The sequence below is a fragment of the Limanda limanda genome, chromosome 15, assembly GCF_963576545.1.
Source record: "Limanda limanda chromosome 15, fLimLim1.1, whole genome shotgun sequence".
Classification (NCBI taxonomy): domain Eukaryota; kingdom Metazoa; phylum Chordata; class Actinopteri; order Pleuronectiformes; family Pleuronectidae; genus Limanda; species Limanda limanda.
In genome coordinates, this window is record NC_083650.1 from 14632502 (window position 1) to 14653531 (window position 21030).

The 21030-nt window shown below is 42.7% G+C and overlaps 2 protein-coding genes across 3 annotated transcripts; one reads left to right on the forward strand and one right to left on the reverse strand.

Annotated features, from left to right (window-relative positions):
* Positions 1-865: 865 nt before the first annotated feature.
* On the forward strand, positions 866-11929 carry LOC133020416 (F-box only protein 11). 2 transcript variants are annotated; one of them, XM_061086967.1, is made up of 22 exons: positions 866-1152; positions 3110-3234; positions 3338-3419; positions 4252-4396; positions 4742-4871; positions 5403-5486; positions 5577-5709; positions 5798-5904; positions 5987-6098; positions 6180-6286; positions 6465-6602; positions 6918-7135; positions 7248-7428; positions 7584-7706; positions 7929-8014; positions 8165-8241; positions 8329-8472; positions 8637-8747; positions 8877-8984; positions 9083-9191; positions 9272-9370; positions 10246-11929. In XM_061086967.1, exons 1-22 carry the CDS (start codon positions 1059-1061, stop codon positions 10373-10375), a joined length of 2643 nt encoding a protein of 880 aa, XP_060942950.1. In that variant the 5' UTR covers positions 866-1058; the 3' UTR covers positions 10376-11929. The 2 variants fall into 2 exon arrangements, with proteins under 2 accessions (XP_060942950.1, XP_060942951.1); XM_061086968.1 differs by having other exon boundaries at positions 4255-4396.
* msh6 (mutS homolog 6 (E. coli)) lies at positions 11757-20655 on the reverse strand. Its single transcript, XM_061086966.1, has 10 exons — positions 20285-20655; positions 18314-18516; positions 18002-18177; positions 15207-17784; positions 14259-14533; positions 14029-14146; positions 13389-13478; positions 13127-13281; positions 12794-12993; positions 11757-12077 (listed from the first exon to the last, which is right to left on the reverse strand). The coding sequence occupies exons 1-10, from the start codon at positions 20551-20553 to the stop codon at positions 11996-11998; spliced, it is 4146 nt and encodes a 1381-aa protein (XP_060942949.1). The 5' UTR covers positions 20554-20655; the 3' UTR covers positions 11757-11995.
* Positions 20656-21030: the final 375 nt, after the last annotated feature.

Consider the following 21030-nt stretch of genomic DNA (forward strand, 5'->3'; position numbering starts at 1 on the left):
CTTCATGCAAACTGAACAAAAATAATAATGGTATTATTTAACCCCTTTTTTTAATTATTTCTTGCGCTCAAGCAACTTCCATTAGCCTGTATGGTTTTTAATCTACTGCCAGGGCCAGCTAGAGTGAATTAGGGTCACAGAGGACAAATTTTGCAATTGGCACAAAATCAATATATTTTGGCATGTAGCCAATACAATATAATCACATCCAATAACTACCTAATCACTACGTTTGTTATGTTTAGTTATGTTATAGTATAGTATAGTGTAGTATAGTGTAATGTAGTGTAGTATAGTATGACATAGAGTAGTACAATATAGTATCATAGTATTGAATAGTACAGTGTAGTGTATTATGGTACTGTATAGTTTTGTATAGTATAGTGTCAAAGCAGTTTGATCAGGGACCGTACTTGAAATTTGATTCATCATTTATTTAAAAAAAAATTGTACTGGAGTAAAATATTTTAAGTAGGCCTATTATTCCCTTGATCAGAGTTACGGTTTAAATTATACCCATGTTAAAATACACTGTGTTTTTTGATATTGTGGTGTCACAGTGAGTAATAATGAATCATAATTAAGTCATAATCGTAGATAAATTGGCTGCAGTAAAAGTACGTGGCATCATGGATCTGCTCTCCTCTCCTGTGTGTAAACAGCAGATAAAGTGCAGGTTCTCTCATGGCGGTGCTACCAGTGAACTCCCGGTTGATTCGGCCGTCCTGACCGGGGAGCCAGCGACGGGCCGGGTGGCGGAGAGAGAGAAAGAGAGAGAGACAGGTCCTCCTCCCATGTGATGTGACCGGGGCCTGACGGACCGTGCCTGTGTGTTATGGCTCCTCCTGCTCCAGTGGAACGGGACCAGACGTGAGACCAGTGCAGGGGAACGGGAATAACACACCGCCGTACGCCTGTTCTCTCTCTTCCACCGGAGCCGCGGCTAGAACATGGCAGATCGTGCAGTGTTGACGAGAAACACCTAGTCGATGTGCTCGGCGTCGCCTCTTCTGCTGCGGAAGGCTTCGACATTTCCTCAGGATTAACAACACCACCAAATGAACTCCGTCAGAGCCAGTAACGTTAGCAGAAGACCCAGGCGAGTGTCGAGGCCGCGCCCGGTGCAGCCGGAGAGGAACCACCAGGAAAGAGGTGATGTGAGCTCGCCTCGCCGGGCTGCTTGTCAAACACCCCCGGCTCCGAACTGTGTGTTTAATGGTTGCACTTATTAAAATTGTATTTGTGTTCACCCGTGCCGCGTCCATTAGTGCCAGGCTGGTTGTTGAGGTGGAGCAGTAGGGGGCTAGCAGCAGCCTCGGAGGGGCGCCGTGCAGCCAGGAAACACCGAGGCTTTTGTGCGTGAAGGCCGCGCTTTGTTTTGCTTGATTTTTGCCCCGACACGGCCTTTCTTCCCCCGGTCCGGACTCACTCCACAGCCGGATGTACCTATCCGACCAGTCCACGTTACCGTCGCGATGAAGCTAACAAGCGGCTGACCACGGGTCACTCGGTTCACGAGTGACAAACGCAAGAGAGGGATTCACAAACAGTGGTTTTGCCCCTTGTCGTAGCATGCTAACTGGGGCTAGCCTCTGCGAGTTAGCTGTTATTATTAGCATTCTTGGCTAGCTCCCTTCGCCTCTTGTGTTTAAAACCTCAACTTTTATTTGATCTACAACGTTTAAATGTTACTGCACGGATTTATTGTCAGTAGTAAATGTAGTTAGATCTCTGTGACGACTCGGTCACATTACATGTGAGGGTTTTCTCCATTGCCGCTGTGACAGCAGTGTGATGTAAACGAACCTCCACTGCATATTTTTACAAAGTAAACATTGGAATTAGAGATGCTCTTAAATCACCGCTGCCATCACCGCTGCGAGAGACCTTTGCTACAGGGAATAATAACATTAGGGATTGGTTCTTGAATCTTAATTTGAGGTTGTCCGGTTGATTAGTGTCATGTTGTGATACTGGATCTCTTAGCATCAGCTGCAGAAGGTTTCCTCTCACTTGTTACCTATAAGAAATTATTGTAAACAGGAAACACTTAGGTAAAAACCTTGATACACCTCTAAAGTCATGATAAATAGAAATTTTACAGTTTTCCTTATCCTAATAATTAAAAGGTTTTCGGGTGCATCTCCTTGTCCATTTATTCTAAATATTTAAAGCGTGGCTCAGTTGTCTTTTTAATGTGACTTTAAATGATAGTGTGATATGAAAACAGAAGGTTGAAACCACCTTATCCCCTTTCACGTAAAACTGTATATTTGCTGCTAAATTAAACATGTTTGTTTGAGTCCAAGATGTTCGGAGAATCATTACATTTCTCAGAGAAGTTGTTGTATTTGGCCTGGTTTGTTACATACCCAGGGTTTGTAGTGGTTACTGGCCCAGTAGCTGGGGAGAGTCAACCTTGCAACCAGAGCAACCAGCAGACAGAGTTTGCATCTCCCATCTGGGGTATCTATCAACTCATCATGCCATGGTGAATAGGTTTCCAAGTTGATGTCTTGTTTAGCTCAGGGTTTATGCTGTGCTTGTTTTTCTGATGATTGATTTCCCCTCTTGATAGAATCTGTAATCAAGCTGTAGCACACAGAGCAAGCAACGAACAACACTTGTTTTGTTTTTCACCTGGGTTTTCTCTAATAGGTTTGATTAAGAACTTTTATTTCAATTCCCTTTGCTAATCTGTTGTTACAATCTATTGATCACTAGGGACCATACAATGTAATAAAGCTGAAGCAAATATGTCTATAGTTAAGCTTTAGTTGAATGTTTAAATTCATGCCACAAACTATCTGTAACAACCAATATCGTTGATGAAGCTACACCTGAATCAGGGCTCTAAAGTAGGAAACACTATGGCACGCTCATGTGAATGCTTAATATTATTTAGTCATAGTGCTTGCTATTGAAAGATGACTCAAATCCTTAATGAGCATTCCTGAAATGCTACATCATGAAAATGTTGTTTATAAATGCCTCAAAAACACATTTCTTGTGTTTATCCGTTTGTTTTGCATCGTCCATTCTTCTGCATTTGTTTATTGAACAGCATTGTAATTGTATTCATTTATTCTATCTTTTGCACCATTTGTAGATGAGGACGTCCCTGCAGATATGGTTGCAGAAGAATCCGGTCCAGGAGCTCAGAACAGTCCCTACCAACTTAGAAGAAAGTCTCTTCCCAAGAGAACTGTGTGTCCGACAAAGACCAACATGGAGGTGCATTTACCAGACACCCTGAAAGCATTGTAGACATTGTTTATTTTGTTAAAAAGCACTAATCAATGTTTTTTATACTTCCTCTGGCTTTTTTAATCTACAGGGTGCTTCCACTTCAACCACAGACAACTTTGGACACCGACCTAAGCGTCCAAGAGTTTCAGGAAAGTGTCCAGAATTACCAGGTAAGAAAAAATCCATCACTGCACTTTTAATGTGTCACCTGCAAAGGTGCATTCATCATAGCATTTCCCGACCGCTCTGAGGGATAACTGTGGGGGTAATTGGAGTAGGTTTATTGATACCTTGTCATTCTATACAATGAGAGAACTGTGATGACCCATTTATCAGAGCAAAATGTGCAGTATCTCCCAGATGTTGTCTGCTGGTATTGAGCTGTAATGTATCACACAAAGGGTCATGTCGCTGTTTTCAAATTCTGCTGTGAATAAATGTTTTCTCTTTCAATTTTATAATGAGAGGTCTGTGAACTGCATGGAGCCTATTTATACAATATGATTTGTAGGTTATGGTATCAACCTCTTGTGTGGTCACCTCTTTAAAAAGCTCTTTGGTAAAGACATGAAGCAGATGCATGAGTTTCACAAAGTGGAAATTATAGATATGTTATTTGTGGCATTTGGAGTCTTTCTCATGCTGTGTAGTGCTAGCCAAAGCAACCATTGTATGCTATTTGCTTTTGGCTTTGCACTTAATGGTTTTGAGATGTCAGAGTACAGGGTCAAGACATTAGTCTCTCCTGCTGTGCTCATGGTTGCTCCTCATGATTTCGCTTAAAATCTAAGAGACCTCCATATCCAATTTCATTTTTATGTCCCTTCTCAGACTCATTTTAGCCCAGAATCTTGCAGTGCCCAATGCAGGCTTCAGTTTCTCTGCAGAAATGTGTTGCTATCGTCATCGGGATCATATATGTCCTGCAGCTGTCTAACCTCACCCAAAAACTCTGTTCTTTCTAAATATTTTATTCTGATTCTGTGGTCATCCTCCTCCCAGCAGCTCCAGCAGAGCAGTACTTGCAGGAGAAGCTTCCGGACGAGGTGGTGCTAAAGATCTTCTCGTACCTGTTGGAGCAGGACCTGTGCCGTGCCGCATGTGTGTGCAAACGCTTCAGTGAGCTGGCCAATGACCCCATCCTATGGTGAGAAATCTTGAAATAGATTATCTGTAGACTTTCTCCTTATCACTACCTTATGTTAGTTATTTTGTGCCTTTTGTGTTTATTTAGTCAATAGTAAATAGCAGCGTTAAATTTAGAATATATGATACTTAGTTCAAATGTTCCTTGGGCAAGAATTCCATATACATAGATACATGTTCAACTCATTATGGTTTTTATAGTATTTTTAATATGCCTTTGTTTTGGTTATGCATCTCATTTGCAATCACAAACAATGTTTTTCTCAGTCTGTGTTCGGAGACAAAGAAAAGCTACCACAAAAGAGAGGAGGACGATGTTAACCATTATTCTTCCTTCATGTTTCAGGAAGAGGCTTTACATGGAAGTTTTTGAATACACACGACCCATGATGCACCCTGAGGCAGGGAAGTTCTACCAGATAAACCCAGAAGACTACGAACAGCCAAACCCGTGGAAGGAAAGTTTTCAGCAGCTGGTACGGAACCACCTCTGGGCTCAGTGATTCACTGCTGATCACTTCAAAATCTTCCTTTTTTTTGTCCCCCTAAAAAGTCTGTCACCATCCTAAAAAGAAACACATGATTTCATATTTTACCATGAAGCGGATGACACAATGTCACAGCTGTTGGAACAGAGCATTTCTCTTCTTATCAGAGGTTTTATTGTTGATATACAGTATGTAGTACTAGCACTGACTTTGCAGTTTCCATCTGTGCGACGTTAAATCCTCCAGTGTACAGACAGCTAATGTCATGTGAGAGGGTAATGCCACAAGCCATAATGGTGACTTTCACTGAGTGTGATGGTGTTTAAATAGTTTTTTTAATGTTATATTGACCTTTCAGGATTGATTTCCCTAGACAATTTGTTTTCTCTTAAGGACTTGTTTCCCTCCATCTGGTTCATGTCAGTGAAATGCCTTTGTTGTCTCAATTATTTCCTTATGAATCATTTGTTTCTTCAAAATGTGATAGTAAAATGATAGTTTGACTGGTTTTTTTTACAGTATAAAGGAGCACATGTTAAACCAGGCTTTGCAGAACACTTCTACAGTAATCCTGCCAGATACAAAGGGAGAGATAACATGTTTGTAAGTGACCTTTTTTCAACTTCTTTTTTTTTTATTCTTCCCCCTGTTTAAATGCTCCTGTCATTGACCTAACTTGGGTTCTTTCTCCAGTATTATGACACCATCGAGGACGCGCTCGGAGGGGGTCAGGAGCCTCACTTTGACGGCCTCATATTCGTCCACTCTGGCATTTACACAGACGAGTGGATCTACATCGAGTCGCCTATCACAATGATCGGAGCAGGTATGTGTGTGTCAAAAGTCCCGAATACCACTTTATTGTGTATTCATCAAGTTGTGTGTCAACTTTAACTTCTCTGATCGTTCTGCAGCTCCTGGAAAAGTAGCAGAGAAAGTCATCATTGAGAACACCAGAGACTCCACGTTTGTATTCATGGAAGGCTCAGAAGATGCTTACGTTGGCTACATGACCATTAGGGTGAGATGACTTTTCAAAGTTAACACGCACACTCACCCAGTATGTCAGGTACTGTTGCTAACATTTATTGTGGCCACTGCAGTTCAATCCTGATGATAAATCCGCCCAGCACCACAATGCACATCACTGCTTGGAGATTACAGTCAACTGCAGCCCCATCATCGACCACTGCATCATACGCAGCACGTGCACAGGTAATGATCTTAATGAATCTGTTGTCGTAACCGCTGGATTTTATGTCGTGCTAATAAATAAATCTATCCTGCTCGTTTCAGTGGGTTCAGCAGTCTGTGTCAGCGGCCAAGGTGCTTGTCCCACGATCAAGCACTGCAACATCAGTGACTGTGAAAATGTCGGACTTTATATCACCGACCATGCACAGGTAACACAAACATTCATGTCACATATTATGTTAACAGTATATAGCAACTACAATGCAGATCAAAGTGGTTTACAACAATTAATTTACATTAAATACATGATGACGTACAATGAACAAGGGCTGTCATAATGGTATATAAAAAAATAGCTTTAATCACACAACATTGTCATTATTTCAGGGAATATATGAAGACAACGAGATCTCCAACAACGCTCTGGCTGGGATCTGGGTGAAGAACCATGGCAATCCAATTATCAGAAGGAATCACATCCACCACGGCAGGGACGTGGGTGTTTTTACATTCGACCACGGCATGGTAAGATACAGTTTACTAGTGTTTGTCGATTTTTTTTTTTTTAACTGTTTCCTGTTTGCTGACAGCTTAAGTTGTTTACCTTGACTGCTTCACAATAAGTGAGCCGTTTTGAAGAACTGCACTAATTACGGTGTCACTGCAATGCCGCATTTGTAAAATGCTCTCATATGAATATCAATGTTTGAAGACCTGCATTTAAGTATAATTAGTGTTTGCAGTGTATATAGTTGAATTATTATAAGAATTGTATGTTGTTTTACACAACATTCTTAATCCTGGACACAGTATTTAGTATTTCTCCATTTCCATTTCCAGGGTTACTTTGAGAGCTGCAACATTCATAGGAACCGTATAGCCGGCTTTGAGGTAAAGGCCTACGCCAATCCAACGGTGGTCCGCTGCGAGATCCATCACGGCCAGACGGGGGGGATCTACGTGCACGAAAAGGGCCGTGGCCAGTTCATCGAAAACAAGATCTATGCAAATAACTTTGCGGGAGTGTGGATCACGTCGAACAGTGACCCCACAATAAGGTCAGTGTGGTCTTGAGTTCAAAGCTCAAATATGAAACTGAAAGTATTATCTAAATGGTATAGAAATAGTCATTGGTTCATGTCCTGATATGTCTTGTTTTCATCCAAATAGGGGCAATGCCATTTTTAATGGCAATCAAGGTGGCGTCTACATTTTTGGTGACGGCCGAGGCCTCATCGAAGGCAACGATATCTACGGTAACGCCCTAGCAGGAATCCAGATCAGGACAAACAGCTGCCCAATTGTCAGACACAACAAGATCCATGATGGCCAACATGGCGGCATTTACGTGGTAAATATTTTCAAACCACCATTTGCCCTTAAACTCATTAAGTTTATAAAAATATTAGAAGTAGTGTTACATCTTGGAATCTTTTCACCTTCTTTAGCTTTTAATGCTATCAGTTGGGAACAGCCCTAACGTATGGGTTGTTGTGTATCACTCAGCATGAAAAAGGACAAGGCGTCATCGAGGAGAATGAGGTGTACAGCAACACGCTGGCAGGAGTGTGGGTGACAACAGGCAGCACGCCAGTACTGAGGAGGAACAGGATACACAGCGGGAAGCAGGTAAGACTACACGACAGTTTAATGTTGAGAAATAAATGTAAAGTCACAAACCAGAAAAAGCAGACGCAAACTCGAAGATGATGTGATGAAGTTACACCAACACTTTTGTCATTCTCTCATATATGTACTAAATAACAGTCTTGATCTTATGTGGATATATCTGTCATATTGACACACATTTATAAAATGCATTTTATACTAATGTTTTTTTCATTGAAACAGGTTGGGGTCTACTTCTATGACAATGGCCATGGGGTGCTGGAGGACAATGATATCTACAATCACATGTACTCTGGAGTTCAAATTAGGTGTGTTGGAAATCGAAAGTGATACAAAAGCTGTTGTTTTGATGTGATGACTGTCGCGGTGATGTCAGCGTTTCCAGGAAGGAATTGCATGTCGCATTGGTGAAGCAGTGGATCAACTCTCCCTTGTGTGTCCTTTGTTTTCTTTCACAGGACTGGCAGCAATCCTAAGATCAGGCGGAACAAGATCTGGGGAGGCCAGAATGGAGGCATTTTGGTCTACAACTCAGGTGAGATACCAAGAACCATCTGCTAATCAGCTGTTTGACTTTCATGGCAATATTTCTCTTATGACGAAATACAAATGTGCGTTTCAGGCCTGGGCTTTATCGAGGACAATGAGATCTTTGACAATGCCATGGCTGGAGTGTGGATCAAGACGGACAGCAACCCCACTCTGCGGAGAAATAAGATCCACGACGGGAGAGATGGTGGGATCTGTATATTCAATGGAGGAAGAGGTAACCATCAATTTGTTTTTACGAAAGAAATGGTCAGGAGGGGGACGTCTGGATTTAATTTGGCCAGAGTCAGTGTAGAGTCAGAAATAATATTCAATTTGCCTTTTTTTTAGTTTCATGTAAGAAGTTTCTGTAAATTACTTTGTCCTTGTCTATTTTTTAAGGTTTGCTAGAAGAAAATGACATCTTCAGAAATGCCCAAGCAGGAGTCCTCATTAGCACCAACAGCCACCCGGTCCTGCGGAAAAACAGAATATTTGACGGTTTTGCTGCAGGTGAGTAAAACCTGTGCACGAGCTGTCGTCATGCAAATTTGTGATGAGGTCTCAATATTGAAATATGTCAGAGTAAGCAAACAGTTCACTGTAATATGGAATGTGTGCTTTGTGTTTTTTTAATGGCAGGTATTGAGATCACCAATCATGCCACAGCGACCCTAGAGGGAAACCAGATCTTCAACAATCGCTTCGGGGGATTGTTCCTGGCATCTGGTGTCAATGTTACGATGAAAGGTAGCGTTTCATCTCAGAAAGATTTGAACACTTTGTCTTGACAATTCCTCAAATGCAAGTCGCATGAACTTCATTAATTTCTGCTTTCTGTCCTCCAGATAATAAAATAATGAACAATCAAGATGCAATTGAAAAGGCTGTTAGCAGAGGTCAGTGCCTGTACAAGATTTCAAGTTACACCAGCTACCCAATGCATGATTTTTACAGGTAATGTATGTTTGTATTTAGTAGAATATGCTGTTGCACATTTTTTGTGAAAGTTAACGAGCACGCTTGGGTTCCCACAGGTGTCACACCTGTAACACCACAGACCGCAACGCCATCTGCGTGAACTGCATCAAGAAGTGTCACCAAGGACATGACGTGGAGTTCATCAGACACGATAGGTCAGTTTTACTTTTCCATAGTTCTTCAAATGAATGATGTTAGTTTTGTGACCACGGTGCGACCAATTGAAACCCTGACCTTATTATTACACCTGCATAAAACCAAATTTGTGTTTCCATCCTTGATGAGTGGGATCTAACATGGTTTAGAAAGGGATCGATCATGAGTGTCAGAGGAGCAGGTTTGATCATAACATCATAAACAATAACAATAAGAAACAGTGAGGAGATCAGGCAATAACAAATAATCTTGTTGTGTAAACATAAAATGCATTGCACACGTTTCTGTATATGAGCTCATAGCAGCTGATCAGCAGAGAATGCATCTTCTGTCCATGTTTAACTGCTGAAGACAGCCAGAGGGGCTTAAAAGGGACATTTTCTCAAATCACCAAAAAATGCTGTCAATCAAATACAGCGGAGATGAAGACAGCTTCATCTACCAACAGATTATGTGGGCTAATGAATGACTCATTAAGAGTGAAGAGTAAAGAAAACATAGAATATGAACGACGGACCTAAAACAAAACCAGGGACAATCAAAACTTGCACAACCCACTTAAAATTAAAAGAATCGTATCCCGGCCACTAAATGACCAAATAAGGCAGTTCGAATTTTTAATCATCTGTTTTCTTCTTGCTGTAACGCAAATTTTTTAACATTAGTTAATGTACACCTTTATTAGAAAACAAGAAATAGCATTTGCAAAGGATCATCAGTTAAGTTTAATATAGCAATCAGCCCTCAAACCTTATATTCTGTTGTCCAGAGTTAATATATGTAATATAGATACTATACCAACTGTGTTTTCCTGTTTACCTCCATGGAGTTTAACTGATGATATTTCTCCTCCTTCTTATATCTCCACCTACAGATTCTTCTGTGACTGTGGTGCAGGGACGCTGTCAAATCCATGCACATTAGCCGGAGAGCCGACTCACGACACAGACACACTGTATGACTCAGCTCCTCCTATAGAGTCCAACACACTGCAGCACAACTGAGCTCCAGAGCTGAAGCCCCCTTCGCTCCAGCAGTAACGGACATAAGACACTTTACGTTGTGCGGCGGAGGACGAAATCCAAACTAAAGTACAGATTCACTTTGACAGAGCATATACAGTGACTTTAAAAAAAAAGAGACTCTACACGAATATGCTACAAGGAGACATTTAGAGGAAAAACCTAAAGTCCGATTATGGATGCCTCACCTTTTTTCCTCATCAATTATTTTACACAAAAAAGACTTCAGTGGGACCGAGCAGAAGAGCAGCTGACTCAGAGTTTGTGGTTGTGAAACTGATGAGATGGACAAAAAGCCACAGGCTCACCTGCTACTGAAGAAGTGGAGGAACGAGGTTCTGCAGCCATGTACAGTCAGAGGAGGCACAACTTTTCTCACGAGGAGGCGAATTCTCCAAAACACAGCAATGCTTCCATCACTGGGCAACCGACGTGCTCGTACGATACGTACGGGAAAAATGACCTAGCACTTCAGCTTTTTCTCTTCCCCCCCCTCGAGACAACTGTTGAGATTTTGATTTTAATGCTTTTTGTGTAGTTTTGTATTTTCATGCAAAAATCTTACTGTACTTGAATGTCTTTATTTTATTAAATGTGTTTAAATTTGTTTTGTTATACCCTAGAATTGCTGTAATTATACTCATGTCACGGTATTTAACTTCTTTCTATGAAAGATCAGAGAAAAGAGAGGAAAACACTAAACCTTTTCTCCAGCAACGTTGACTCATTTACATTTTGCAATACAGTTAAAATAGAAGCTGCGATGTGCTTTCACAGGACTTGTTGATGAACGTTGTCTTTGTTAGCGAGCTGAACAGTTATGTCTGTTTTACATAATCTATGCATATTTTCTGTTTGTCATTCAAAATCCAGCATTTTTTCTCAAGCCCGCAGTCGTTTTAAGAGTTTAGGAATTTAGTTTATATACTAGATATTGCCTTTTTTATTTAATATTAATATCAAACTCATCTATTACATGGCTGATCAGCTGGCTGGGGTCCAGGTATTATGCATTTGTTGGGACATTTGTATGATTGTACCCACTGCGGTATACAGATATATCAGTTTGGTAGATTGCAAAATCTATATAGGTCTGTTAGTCAATGAACAGCCACACATGCTGCTACAAGGCCAAGATGTACAATTTCTTTAATAGGACAGATTTTATTTTTTACATTTAAGGCTCAGAAAAAATAAGCCGACAAGTCTTGTGAAAGCACAACAAACCGGACGTGTTTGTTCCCTCATTTGCCAACGTTGCTGGCGAATTGGAAATGCTTTTACTCTACTGAAGCTGAGACAAGTACCTATATGGTTTCATTTCCCCCAGCACCCCCACCCCCCCTCTCATTCATGTGTACTGGTGATTGTGGGTTTTTCATACAGACTGAAATGTATGCATGTATCATAACATCTAGACTTAATATATTGTGAAGTATTCAATAACCGTTATGTAGGCGCTAGCGTGAATTAAAGGGGTTTAATTTCCTAGATGAAACATTGTCCTTTTTTTAAAAATAAACTTTATTAGATCATTACAGTAGTGTTTTTTCAAGTGCTGACTAAACAAATGATCCAGAAACAATGTTTTTTTTTTAACAACTACACATTGTTGAGCATCTGAACAAGTGAATGAAAGTGTGTGCCGCCCTTAGTGGCATCTTCAGCGAACTGGCAGAGCTTCCTGCAAGAGAGAAGGGGAGAGGAAATCAGAACAATACTTTGGTCCGAGATTCTTTGACCGAGTATTCATGCCACAATGAAGAAATACTAAAATAGACATTGCGATAATAAAGTGTAAATTTAGGATACATATATAAATATCAGGAGATCAGCCTGTGGCCTGTGTTAAAACGAGGAATGTGGAGCATCTTGTTAAATATACTTTGGTACAGGGTTCACAAATAATTTAGTGATCTTGGCTCACTTAATAATTGGCTAATCAGCTCCACCTTATCACAAGTATCAGGACTTTGAAAAGACTGTCAAAGTAACAGTTTTCTAAAGAAAGAACTACAGTTTGAGGAATTTGCCTCCTGTGGAGGAGGAAATGTTTGGTAGTGGTCGACTGCAAGGATATTGTTAACGTCTGGATATTCAAAAGGGTTTTGTTGTTTCTCAAGAATCAGTCAGATTGGTTCATCCAGGGGGAGAGGATCTCAAGCCAGCATCAGTTCTCATTGCAGCTCATTTCCTTACGACTTCACTTATTCCAGAAATCTCTCTGTATGTGGAACGTGCATCTCAAAAAACGTTCTCATCAGATGCACCACAACCGATAGCCCATTTACAACAGGTAGTTTGAAAATGACAAATACTTTGTCATACAGTTACAGACACCAAGTTCAAATCAAAGTGTTACTGCAGTAACAGTACAAAAACAGTAATATGAACACATACTTGAACAGTCTGAGGCTCAGGGTGCCCTTCTCAAACTCTCGGGCCTTCCTGTGTCCTGACTGGATGACCTCCTCTGGGAGGTTCGCAAGTCGAGCAGCGTTGAAGCCGTAACTCTTTGGACAAGCTCCACCGATGAACTTGTAGAGGAATGTGATGGTTTCCTGACTTGGATCCTCACATTCATTCTCCACCATGCACGCCTGAAAAAGGGACAAATCAGGGGAAAGCACATTTAGAATGCACCACAACATGGTCAGATATTTCCCTGGATTATAATTTTAGTCACCGCCTGTCGTTGCTGTATATAGCTTGTTTTTGTGTCGCAGTACTCACCATGTGGCCCAACCGCACAGCAGGGTTGTTGGTGTAGTCCTCCACCAGGGAGTGGTAATGTGTGGAGAAGAGTGTGCGACAGCAGATCTTCTCAGCGAGTTCATTCACAACAGCACTGGCAATCGCTGTGCCATCATATGTGGCTGTGCCCCTTCCTGCAAATAGGTCACCACTGAATGATCACACAAAACAAACAAACCGCCACAGAGACTGAACAGTTCTGAAGAGAAAGCGCATGAATGAGCCATATAAATAATAATACCTAATTCATCCAGGAGCACGAGTGAATGCTTGGTGGCATGGTGCAGGATGCTGGCAGTCTCACTTAACTCCACAAAGAAGGTGCTCTCTCCTACATAGAGAAGACAGATTGGACAATAAAAGTCAAACACATGAGGAGGAAGCTCAGATCAATAAATAAAAGCTGAGTCTCAATTCAGGAGCTTCATCCTTCAGTGGCTGCATTTAAAGGCTGACTGCGTCACAGCGATGCGACCTGATAATCTCATTTCAGAGGCTCGTCCAAATCCTTTCATCGCAAAGAAACAAAGGCTCCAGCGGGTGGATCCTCCTCGGGCCAACCTATCCCAGGATTCATTGTGCATCAGCGATGAACGGTTTCTCAGAGGTAATTGTGCCAGAAAGTGACAAGACTTTCGATGCTTAAACATCAGGCTTCAACTCAATCAAACTAACTAAAAAAAAAAAAAAAGGCATTAGAACCTTCTCCTCCTGTCCAACTGTAACTCTGTTGCTGGGCGACAGCAGAAAGAGCAGGACAAGCTGTTAACGCTGATCACAGATATCCAGCCTGTCTATATGTGGTCTACTATGTCCTCCAAAGGAGGCGACTCCTGAATATGGACACAGCTTGTATTCATAACAAGAATGTGTGATGTTACCAGCCATAATGTTATCAGAGGCTCCCAGTCTGGTGAAGACTCTGTCGACTGGTGTGAAGCGCAGGCTCTCAGCAGGAACGTAGCAACCCAGCTGAGCCAGGATGATCACAAGCCCACACTGTGCACAGAGAGCAGAGCTGCATGAGAACATGGACCAACAGAGACTTTTCATAGACCTGCACTGTCCACGTCATTATCTCTTTCTGTTCATGTGTCCATAGGTGACCCACCTGTCTCATGAGAGTGGACTTTCCACCCATGTTCGGTCCCGTGACAAGGACACACAACGCGGGGCTTCTCTCCTCGTCTGTTTGGTCGCTGCCGATAAAGATGTCATTTGGAATGAAGTCGTCACCAAAGAAGGTCTTGGTGACACACGGGTGGCGGGATCCGACGATGTCCACAAAGGGCGCTACCTGCTTGTTACCCTCAGGGAGAACCAGCTGCGGCCTGGTCATCGGTCCGTCTCCATCCTGACTGTAGCGTGACAGGGTCAGCAGCACATCTAGGAGAAAAGACAAGACAATTAAGTGGTAGTTAAGGTTAAGAGGAATTAGGCTCTGTCTTCTTTTTTAACAGAATACCGTCTTGATTTGGTCTCTCTCTGTTAAAACAACAATAAATAAAAACACAAAAACTTACATTTTGCAGAATAAAAGATGCTGAAAAGATGTAAATTCATGTTTATATTTTACATAAATGTTATTTGGGTTAATTCAGGTTCTACCTTATCGTGCATTGTTTTTTTATTTCGTTATTTATAATATGGTTTAAGGTTAAACTAAGAAAGAAAAAAAACAATACAATTTTGACAACAAGTTTGATGACTGCAAATTGAGAATTATTGACATAATATCGATTTGGCCTTATCAGATGTGCCTCTAATATTCAACTTAGTTAAGTTTTCAGCTAATGAGAGATAGGTTTTCAACAAACTCAGACTGTTGCAACATCATATTAAGGATGTTGCACCAACATGGAGATATGTTGGTAACAGCTGCAGGAAATGTATTAAGAGCAGACACCTGCTTGTTTTTTCCTCTGAAACCGTTACGATATAAGAAAGAGAAACATACAATATAACTTAGTAGATGTGAAGAGGAACTCTTTTTTCTGTGCTAGCATAATATAAAAATAATACTTATGCATGCTGTCAAATAGAAAAAAAAGATAATTACCAAGCACTGCCATGCACTCGACACCAGTCTTCCACTCTCTGTAGTCTTTGTCAAAGTTGAAGAAGAGCCTCCTCATGCAGTCTTTCAAGGCAGCGTCTCTCTTCTCCTCGAATCCTTGCAGCTCGGAAAACATCTGCTCAGTCTCCGCTGTCACGTAACGCTTCCAGCCTTTCTTTGTAGACTTCACATCATACTCTTCAGGAATGTTCCGCTCGGAGAAGCTGTCGGGCACCTCCATCTGGTAGCGGTTCCTTCCTGTTCCCCAGTAGGACATGTTTTTACAGCCAAGCCTCTTCTTCTGTCTGTCCAGGTAATCCAGCAGCTCTCGTTCACAGTTCTTGACCCCGGTCAGGGACTCGTCGTACTCCGGGTCAAAGCCAAGTTTCGGGCTTATGATACCGGTGGTGCGGGCTTTCTGGTGGTCAAAAGCCGTCTCCCAGCGCCGGAGTTCGGCAGAGAGGTCGGGAAAGAGGCCGTTGTTCTCACCTTTCAGGCTGACGACTTGACGGAGCAGCGAGGAGCGAAACTCCCCCGTCATGGGAGCAAGGATCGAAATGATTTCCTGCATAGTTTTGAAACCTTCCAGTGCGGAGAGGAAGTCTGTTATCTTGCGTTTGCTGTAGGTGACCTCCTCGTAGAGAACCGCTCTGCTGTCAGGGTGGTCCTGGCCCTTCAGAGGAGTTCCAATGCTGTGGATTTTGCTCAGGAGACGCTCCAGGTCTGGGAGTTTCTTCAGCAGGTCTGAGACCTCGGTAGCCTGGGCCTGAGCTCCCATCAGGTCCTCAACGGCATCCAGTCTGTCTTTCACAGATTTGGGGTTACACAGCGGAGCACAGAGCCACTGCTTCAGCAGCCTCTTGCCGAATGGGGTAGCGCAGGTGTCCAAACGTTCCAGTAGCGTCCCCTCGGTTCCTCCTGAGCCATTCTGAAAGATTTCCAAGTTTGCCAGCGTCACCCCATCGAGGACCATTCGCTGACGAGTCTTGGCAAAGAAACTGGCGGGTCCGGCAGCTTTCTCCATCTCAACGTCCACAGGGACGTATTCTTCAAAGTTGGCCATGGAGAGCAGCTCCATATCTACCAGACATTTCTTCAGGTAGAAAATGCATCCACCCAGTGCTGACAGAGCCAGCTCGTGGCCCTCTTTAGGAGTAAGGCACAGAGAATCACTCTCAGAGGTCATCTTCTTCAAAAGAGGAGGCAGAAAATGGTTTCCAGCCTTCTCCTCCTTGCCTGTTGTATCTTTGAAATAGTCTTCTTCTGAGAGGGTTTTAAGCGTCTTCTGTGCATCCCAGAACTGAGTTCCTGCGTTCAGCCCTTCCTGAAGAGCAGAGGATAGAGATGCCTTCAGTATTTTGCGTGTTTCGACGGACGGGTTCCCCCTTTCAAAGAGCACCTCAACTGGTGCAAAGTGGGCTATCAGGGTGCGCAGGCGTGAGCAGTGACGATCGTCTGGGAACTGACCCACGTGGAAATAACCCACAGACGTGTCCACAAAGCAGACTCCATAGGTGCGACATCGACCCGAGCTGTCCTCTTCTGCCTTCTCCTTCAAACTCAGCAGGAACTTGCTCTGACTCTCCGAGGGGGCGCCGTCCAACACACTGTAGGTTTGGGTTCCGCGAGTGATAATGCGGCACACCTCTCTTTTCACCACACGGTCAAATTTGGTGGGCTTGAACATGGTCTTACAGCGAGTCTCCATCATCTCTGGGGTCTCGGTCTGCTCCACCCGAGCCACCTTGTAGCCTTTCTGGACCAGCACGTCCGAGAAACGGCCAAAGCCGATCTCCGGAAAACCAGAGTGCGCCCAGTTCCCCTTCATGAAGGTCAGACCCAACTCGTTGACTCCAATCACAGCGTCCATGTGGTAGAGCTCATAAAACTTGCCCACCTTGTAAAAGATGACTGTGTCAAACATCTCCGATTTGAGCTGCCACCACCGACGCATACCCGGGGTTGTTCTGTTCTGAAAGTCTTCGGGCACGTACAGGGTGGTAGGATCGTAGCCATCCTCGGACTCTCGCTTCCTTTGCTTGTCTTTCCTCCGGCCTTCCTGCAACCACTCCAGGTTGTCGTGGTCCCAAACCGTTGCTGCTCCACCGCCGCCTGAACCGTTTGCTTGGCTGTCAAAGCTGTCGGGGGCGGAGAAGGCGGACAAGCGGGACTTTGTGTCCGCGGCGACAGCTGCTGGAGCTCGTTTAGGCGCAGCAGATGGGGTAGTTGCCAGTTTGGGTTTTGCACTAGCCGGCCTTTCTTCAGGACGTTTGCGCTTCGCAGGCTTGATGGGGCTTTCTACCTCGGACTCATCCATGCTCTCCTCTTTCTCCTCTTCACTACTCACTGTTGCTTCTTCTTCCTCTTCATCCTCACTGCTGGAAGCAGTCTTTTCTGGTTTAAATTCCTCACCCGAGTCCTCACTGTCTGAGGCAATAACAATGCGACGTCTCTTGGCCTTGTTGCTCTGTTCTGTTGAAGCCCGGGATGAACGGCGACCAGCTTTGGATGACTTCTCTTCCTCGTGTGTCTGGTCATCCTCATCACTGAGCTCTTCATCAGATAGAGTTGATTTGTCGACCTGACAAAACATAGACACATTGTTGGCATGATTAGACTCACCATGAACTATGAGAAGTGATATCTGTGTTACTGTGCCTAGAGTAATGTTAGGATTAGACGCTATAGGCAAAAATTGGACTAGAATAAAATGAAATTGAATGACTCATTAAATATTTTAGAAACTATTTTTAAATACATATTTACAGCATGCCAACTGAATGTTAAAACAATGTTACCTCCATATCTTCTTCATACTCATCTTCATCATCAGATGGGTCTTTGCAGAGCGGCATCTGTATTCTTTTCTCCGGGCTGTCGAACATGACTCCGTCAGCAAGTTCCATCGCACGTTGGATCACACGCTTGCTGCTGAAGAACACCCCGCCGGTTTTGGCGTCACTGCTATCAGACCCTGAAACAACAGAGAACAAAGTCATCACTCAACTGGGTCAAAACAGCCATTAAGTTTGCTTCATGGAGGCCATGACACAAAATAATTTATACATTTGATTTTTAGTATTGTCATTACAGGAGTAATTGCTGCCAACCTTGATACGCTCTGATATATTTGGTGCTGACCCATCCTCTGGTGGGAGGTTCATCGAAGAAATGGACATGAATGCGTTGCGCTCGACCGCGGCCTCTCATCTGCTGACCAGTCAGAGGTTGGGGTACCACCATGCATGGCCACCAAGGGTGTCCCTCCAACTTCGCCCACACGAGGGCACCGGCACTGAACGAGCATGTGGAGCTGCCGGAGAAAAGAAAATCAAAAGGCAAGGAAATAATGTATTAGCGCCCCCACTGATCCAGGTCTAAGTGAAAGTGTAACTGCACAGCATCCTGGGTATATTTAATGCCTTTTTTTGAAATACTTATAAATGAAAATTCCCATAATTTTACATCTGTGCAACAGTTGAAGTTCAATGATGATAATGTTAAAAGTATAGTTCAGGTTACAAGGCAGGAACCCAAATGGAATGACTAAAACTGGAACAAAACATTGTAAAACACTCAATAACACGTAACATGTAGGGTTGCAAAATTCCGGGAATATTCAAAGTTGGAAACTTTGCATGGGAATTAACGGGAATATACGGGAATTAACGGGAATAAACTGGAAATGTTGTGGGTAATTTATACTAACTGTTTTTACCTTGTCATGTACAGACATAAATATAAACATTTTGTTTTGTCATAGGCTGATTTGAGCCCTGAGGAAACTTTGGGCACTTGACTATATGCTTCTGCATCGTTGTGTCATTCTTAACATAGGTCTTTGCACAGTATTTGCAAATGTACACAGCCTTTCCTCCTACATTGGATGGGGTGAAATGTCTCCACACATGAGATAGTGCACGTGGCATTGTTCTGTAGAATAAGATGAGAAAAAAGTTTGTAAAAAAACACTAATGCAATGCCAGAGATATAAATAGTTAGCTAAACAATTTGAATCGTCTGTAAATATTTTACAATTGATGGATAAATGAATGGAAATAGGCTAGATGAACAGATGAAAAGTCCTCAATCGGCATGCTAATATATTTTCCCCAGTAATATCATCGAAACTTACCTGACTAGTCCTGCACACTACAGCAGGCCTCACTAGCCCTGCTGTAGAGTGAAGGATGCTGGGAGTTATCTGTGCATGTGATGGAAGAATGCACAGGGGAGGGTTGAAATTCAACGTGCAGCGTGTGCTGCATTCCATACATCTTTAAAATAGAGTTTTGAATGATGTTTTTATTGATCAGCGTTTAATTTGCATAGTTTTTTTATTTTCAAAATTCCCAAAATTCCCGAGCTAAACTTCCCATGGAAAGTTTCCGGAAATTTACCGGAAACTTTCCGCCCCATTGCAACCCTAGTTACATGTCATGCTCAAGTCCTGATATGAGATATGTAGTTGCATTTTCTGCATATATTATAATACTGTACTTAATTGTACTTCAAATGATTGCCACAATTCAAAGTGATAAATAGGTGACATGTTTTTACTGCTGCTGTAATTCAACTGTGAGAATGACTCTTAGTATGAATGTTGCCACCAGGCTCATTCTATTATGTTGTGATTTCCTTTTCTTTACTGATTGGAAACATGTCATCTCGTGGATGTGGAACAAAATTATGAATCTTTTGTTATTGAAGCAGCAAATGTTTATGATAAAACTCGAATACACCAACTATCACCAAACCAGCACATGACGTTATGGCAGCCGTCTGCAGCCACTGGTGATCACCTGTAATCCACGTTGTGACATGGGATTAGCAGTGAATTAAACCGTGGAAACTTCTTTGTCCGGTGTTAAATCGGGTCACTGTTCAGGTGTCAGGCTCATTGAATGCATGAAATGAACAGAATGATTTCCTTAGTTTTTTTTATAAATGACTAGTTTCACATTTGCAGAAACACTTCATAGGTATTTCCTGCTTTTTGCAGACGCTCTTCACCAGGAAGAGGCCAAACGGGGATGAACGTGGTTCCAGGAGCTACACCGAGCCGGACATCACCACCTCACCTTTCTTTCTCTGCAGCGGCCTTGTCTCCGAACAGCTTCTTGAATCCACCTTTCACAGCCCGGGACTCGCTCTTCGGTTTGACTCGGTGACTCTTGGCTTGTTGTTGTTGTTGTTGTTGTGCCGCTTGCTCCTTCGGGGACGAGCTGGACTTGTGCACCGAGGAGGGCAGGTCCGCCTCGGTCGGAGAGGGACTGGGCTTCGGCTTGGGCTTGGAGGCCGGCGGCGGGGACTTGGCGAAGAAGCTGAACAGAGAGCTTTGCTTCGCCATGTTTGTGAATCTTCAGGTTTGTAATGTGGTGGCAGAGAGAGAAGAACCTGAGCAGCGTGTCCTCGGACTCCTGCACCTCCTCACCCAGGTTACACGGGGCCGAGTTCGCGGGAAACTCACGCAGGAAGCTTCCGCCAATGACAAGCGAAATGAGAAGTCACGTGGTCACAACATGACTTCCGTTGGCGCCAGAGGATTTCTTTTTTTTTAACTTAACAACTTTATTAACAGCACAGGCTCCATGCTTATCGTGTGAAAATATTAATATACTATTAAAAGAGAAAGAAAAAACTAGGTTATAATTGAAAAACCCTGGATTGAAAATGCTACCTTAGTATATAAATAGACTCTGGAATAAAAGGCACCCAATATATTAAAATTAAAAATACTCAATGCATAATAGTCCTTGTTATAATATATTAACACTAGTGAGTAAATAGTGAGTCAGTAATAATAGTAAGTCAGTAATAATGCGAT

What these genes read in the sequence shown, in the direction of transcription:
- LOC133020416 (XM_061086967.1), top strand. Translation starts at nt 1,059, where the DNA reads ATGAACTCCGTCAGAGCCAGTAACGTTAGCAGAAGACCCAGGCGAGTG. An exon ending in AACAGTGACCCCACAATAAG is followed by an intron (nt 7,136 to 7,247) that starts GTCAGTGTGGTC and finishes TCATCCAAATAG; the next exon opens with GGGCAATGCCATTTTTAATG. An exon ending in ATTTGACGGTTTTGCTGCAG is followed by an intron (nt 8,748 to 8,876) that starts GTGAGTAAAACC and finishes TTTTAATGGCAG; the next exon opens with GTATTGAGATCACCAATCAT.
- msh6 (XM_061086966.1), bottom strand. Translation starts at nt 20,553, where the DNA reads ATGGCGAAGCAAAGCTCTCTGTTCAGCTTCTTCGCCAAGTCCCCGCCG. An exon ending in AGTATGAAGAAGATATGGAG is followed by an intron (nt 17,785 to 18,001) that starts GTAACATTGTTT and finishes ATGTTTTGTCAG; the next exon opens with GTCGACAAATCAACTCTATC. An exon ending in CTGAGCCTCAGACTGTTCAA is followed by an intron (nt 12,078 to 12,793) that starts GTATGTGTTCAT and finishes TCTCTCTTGCAG; the next exon opens with GAAGCTCTGCCAGTTCGCTG.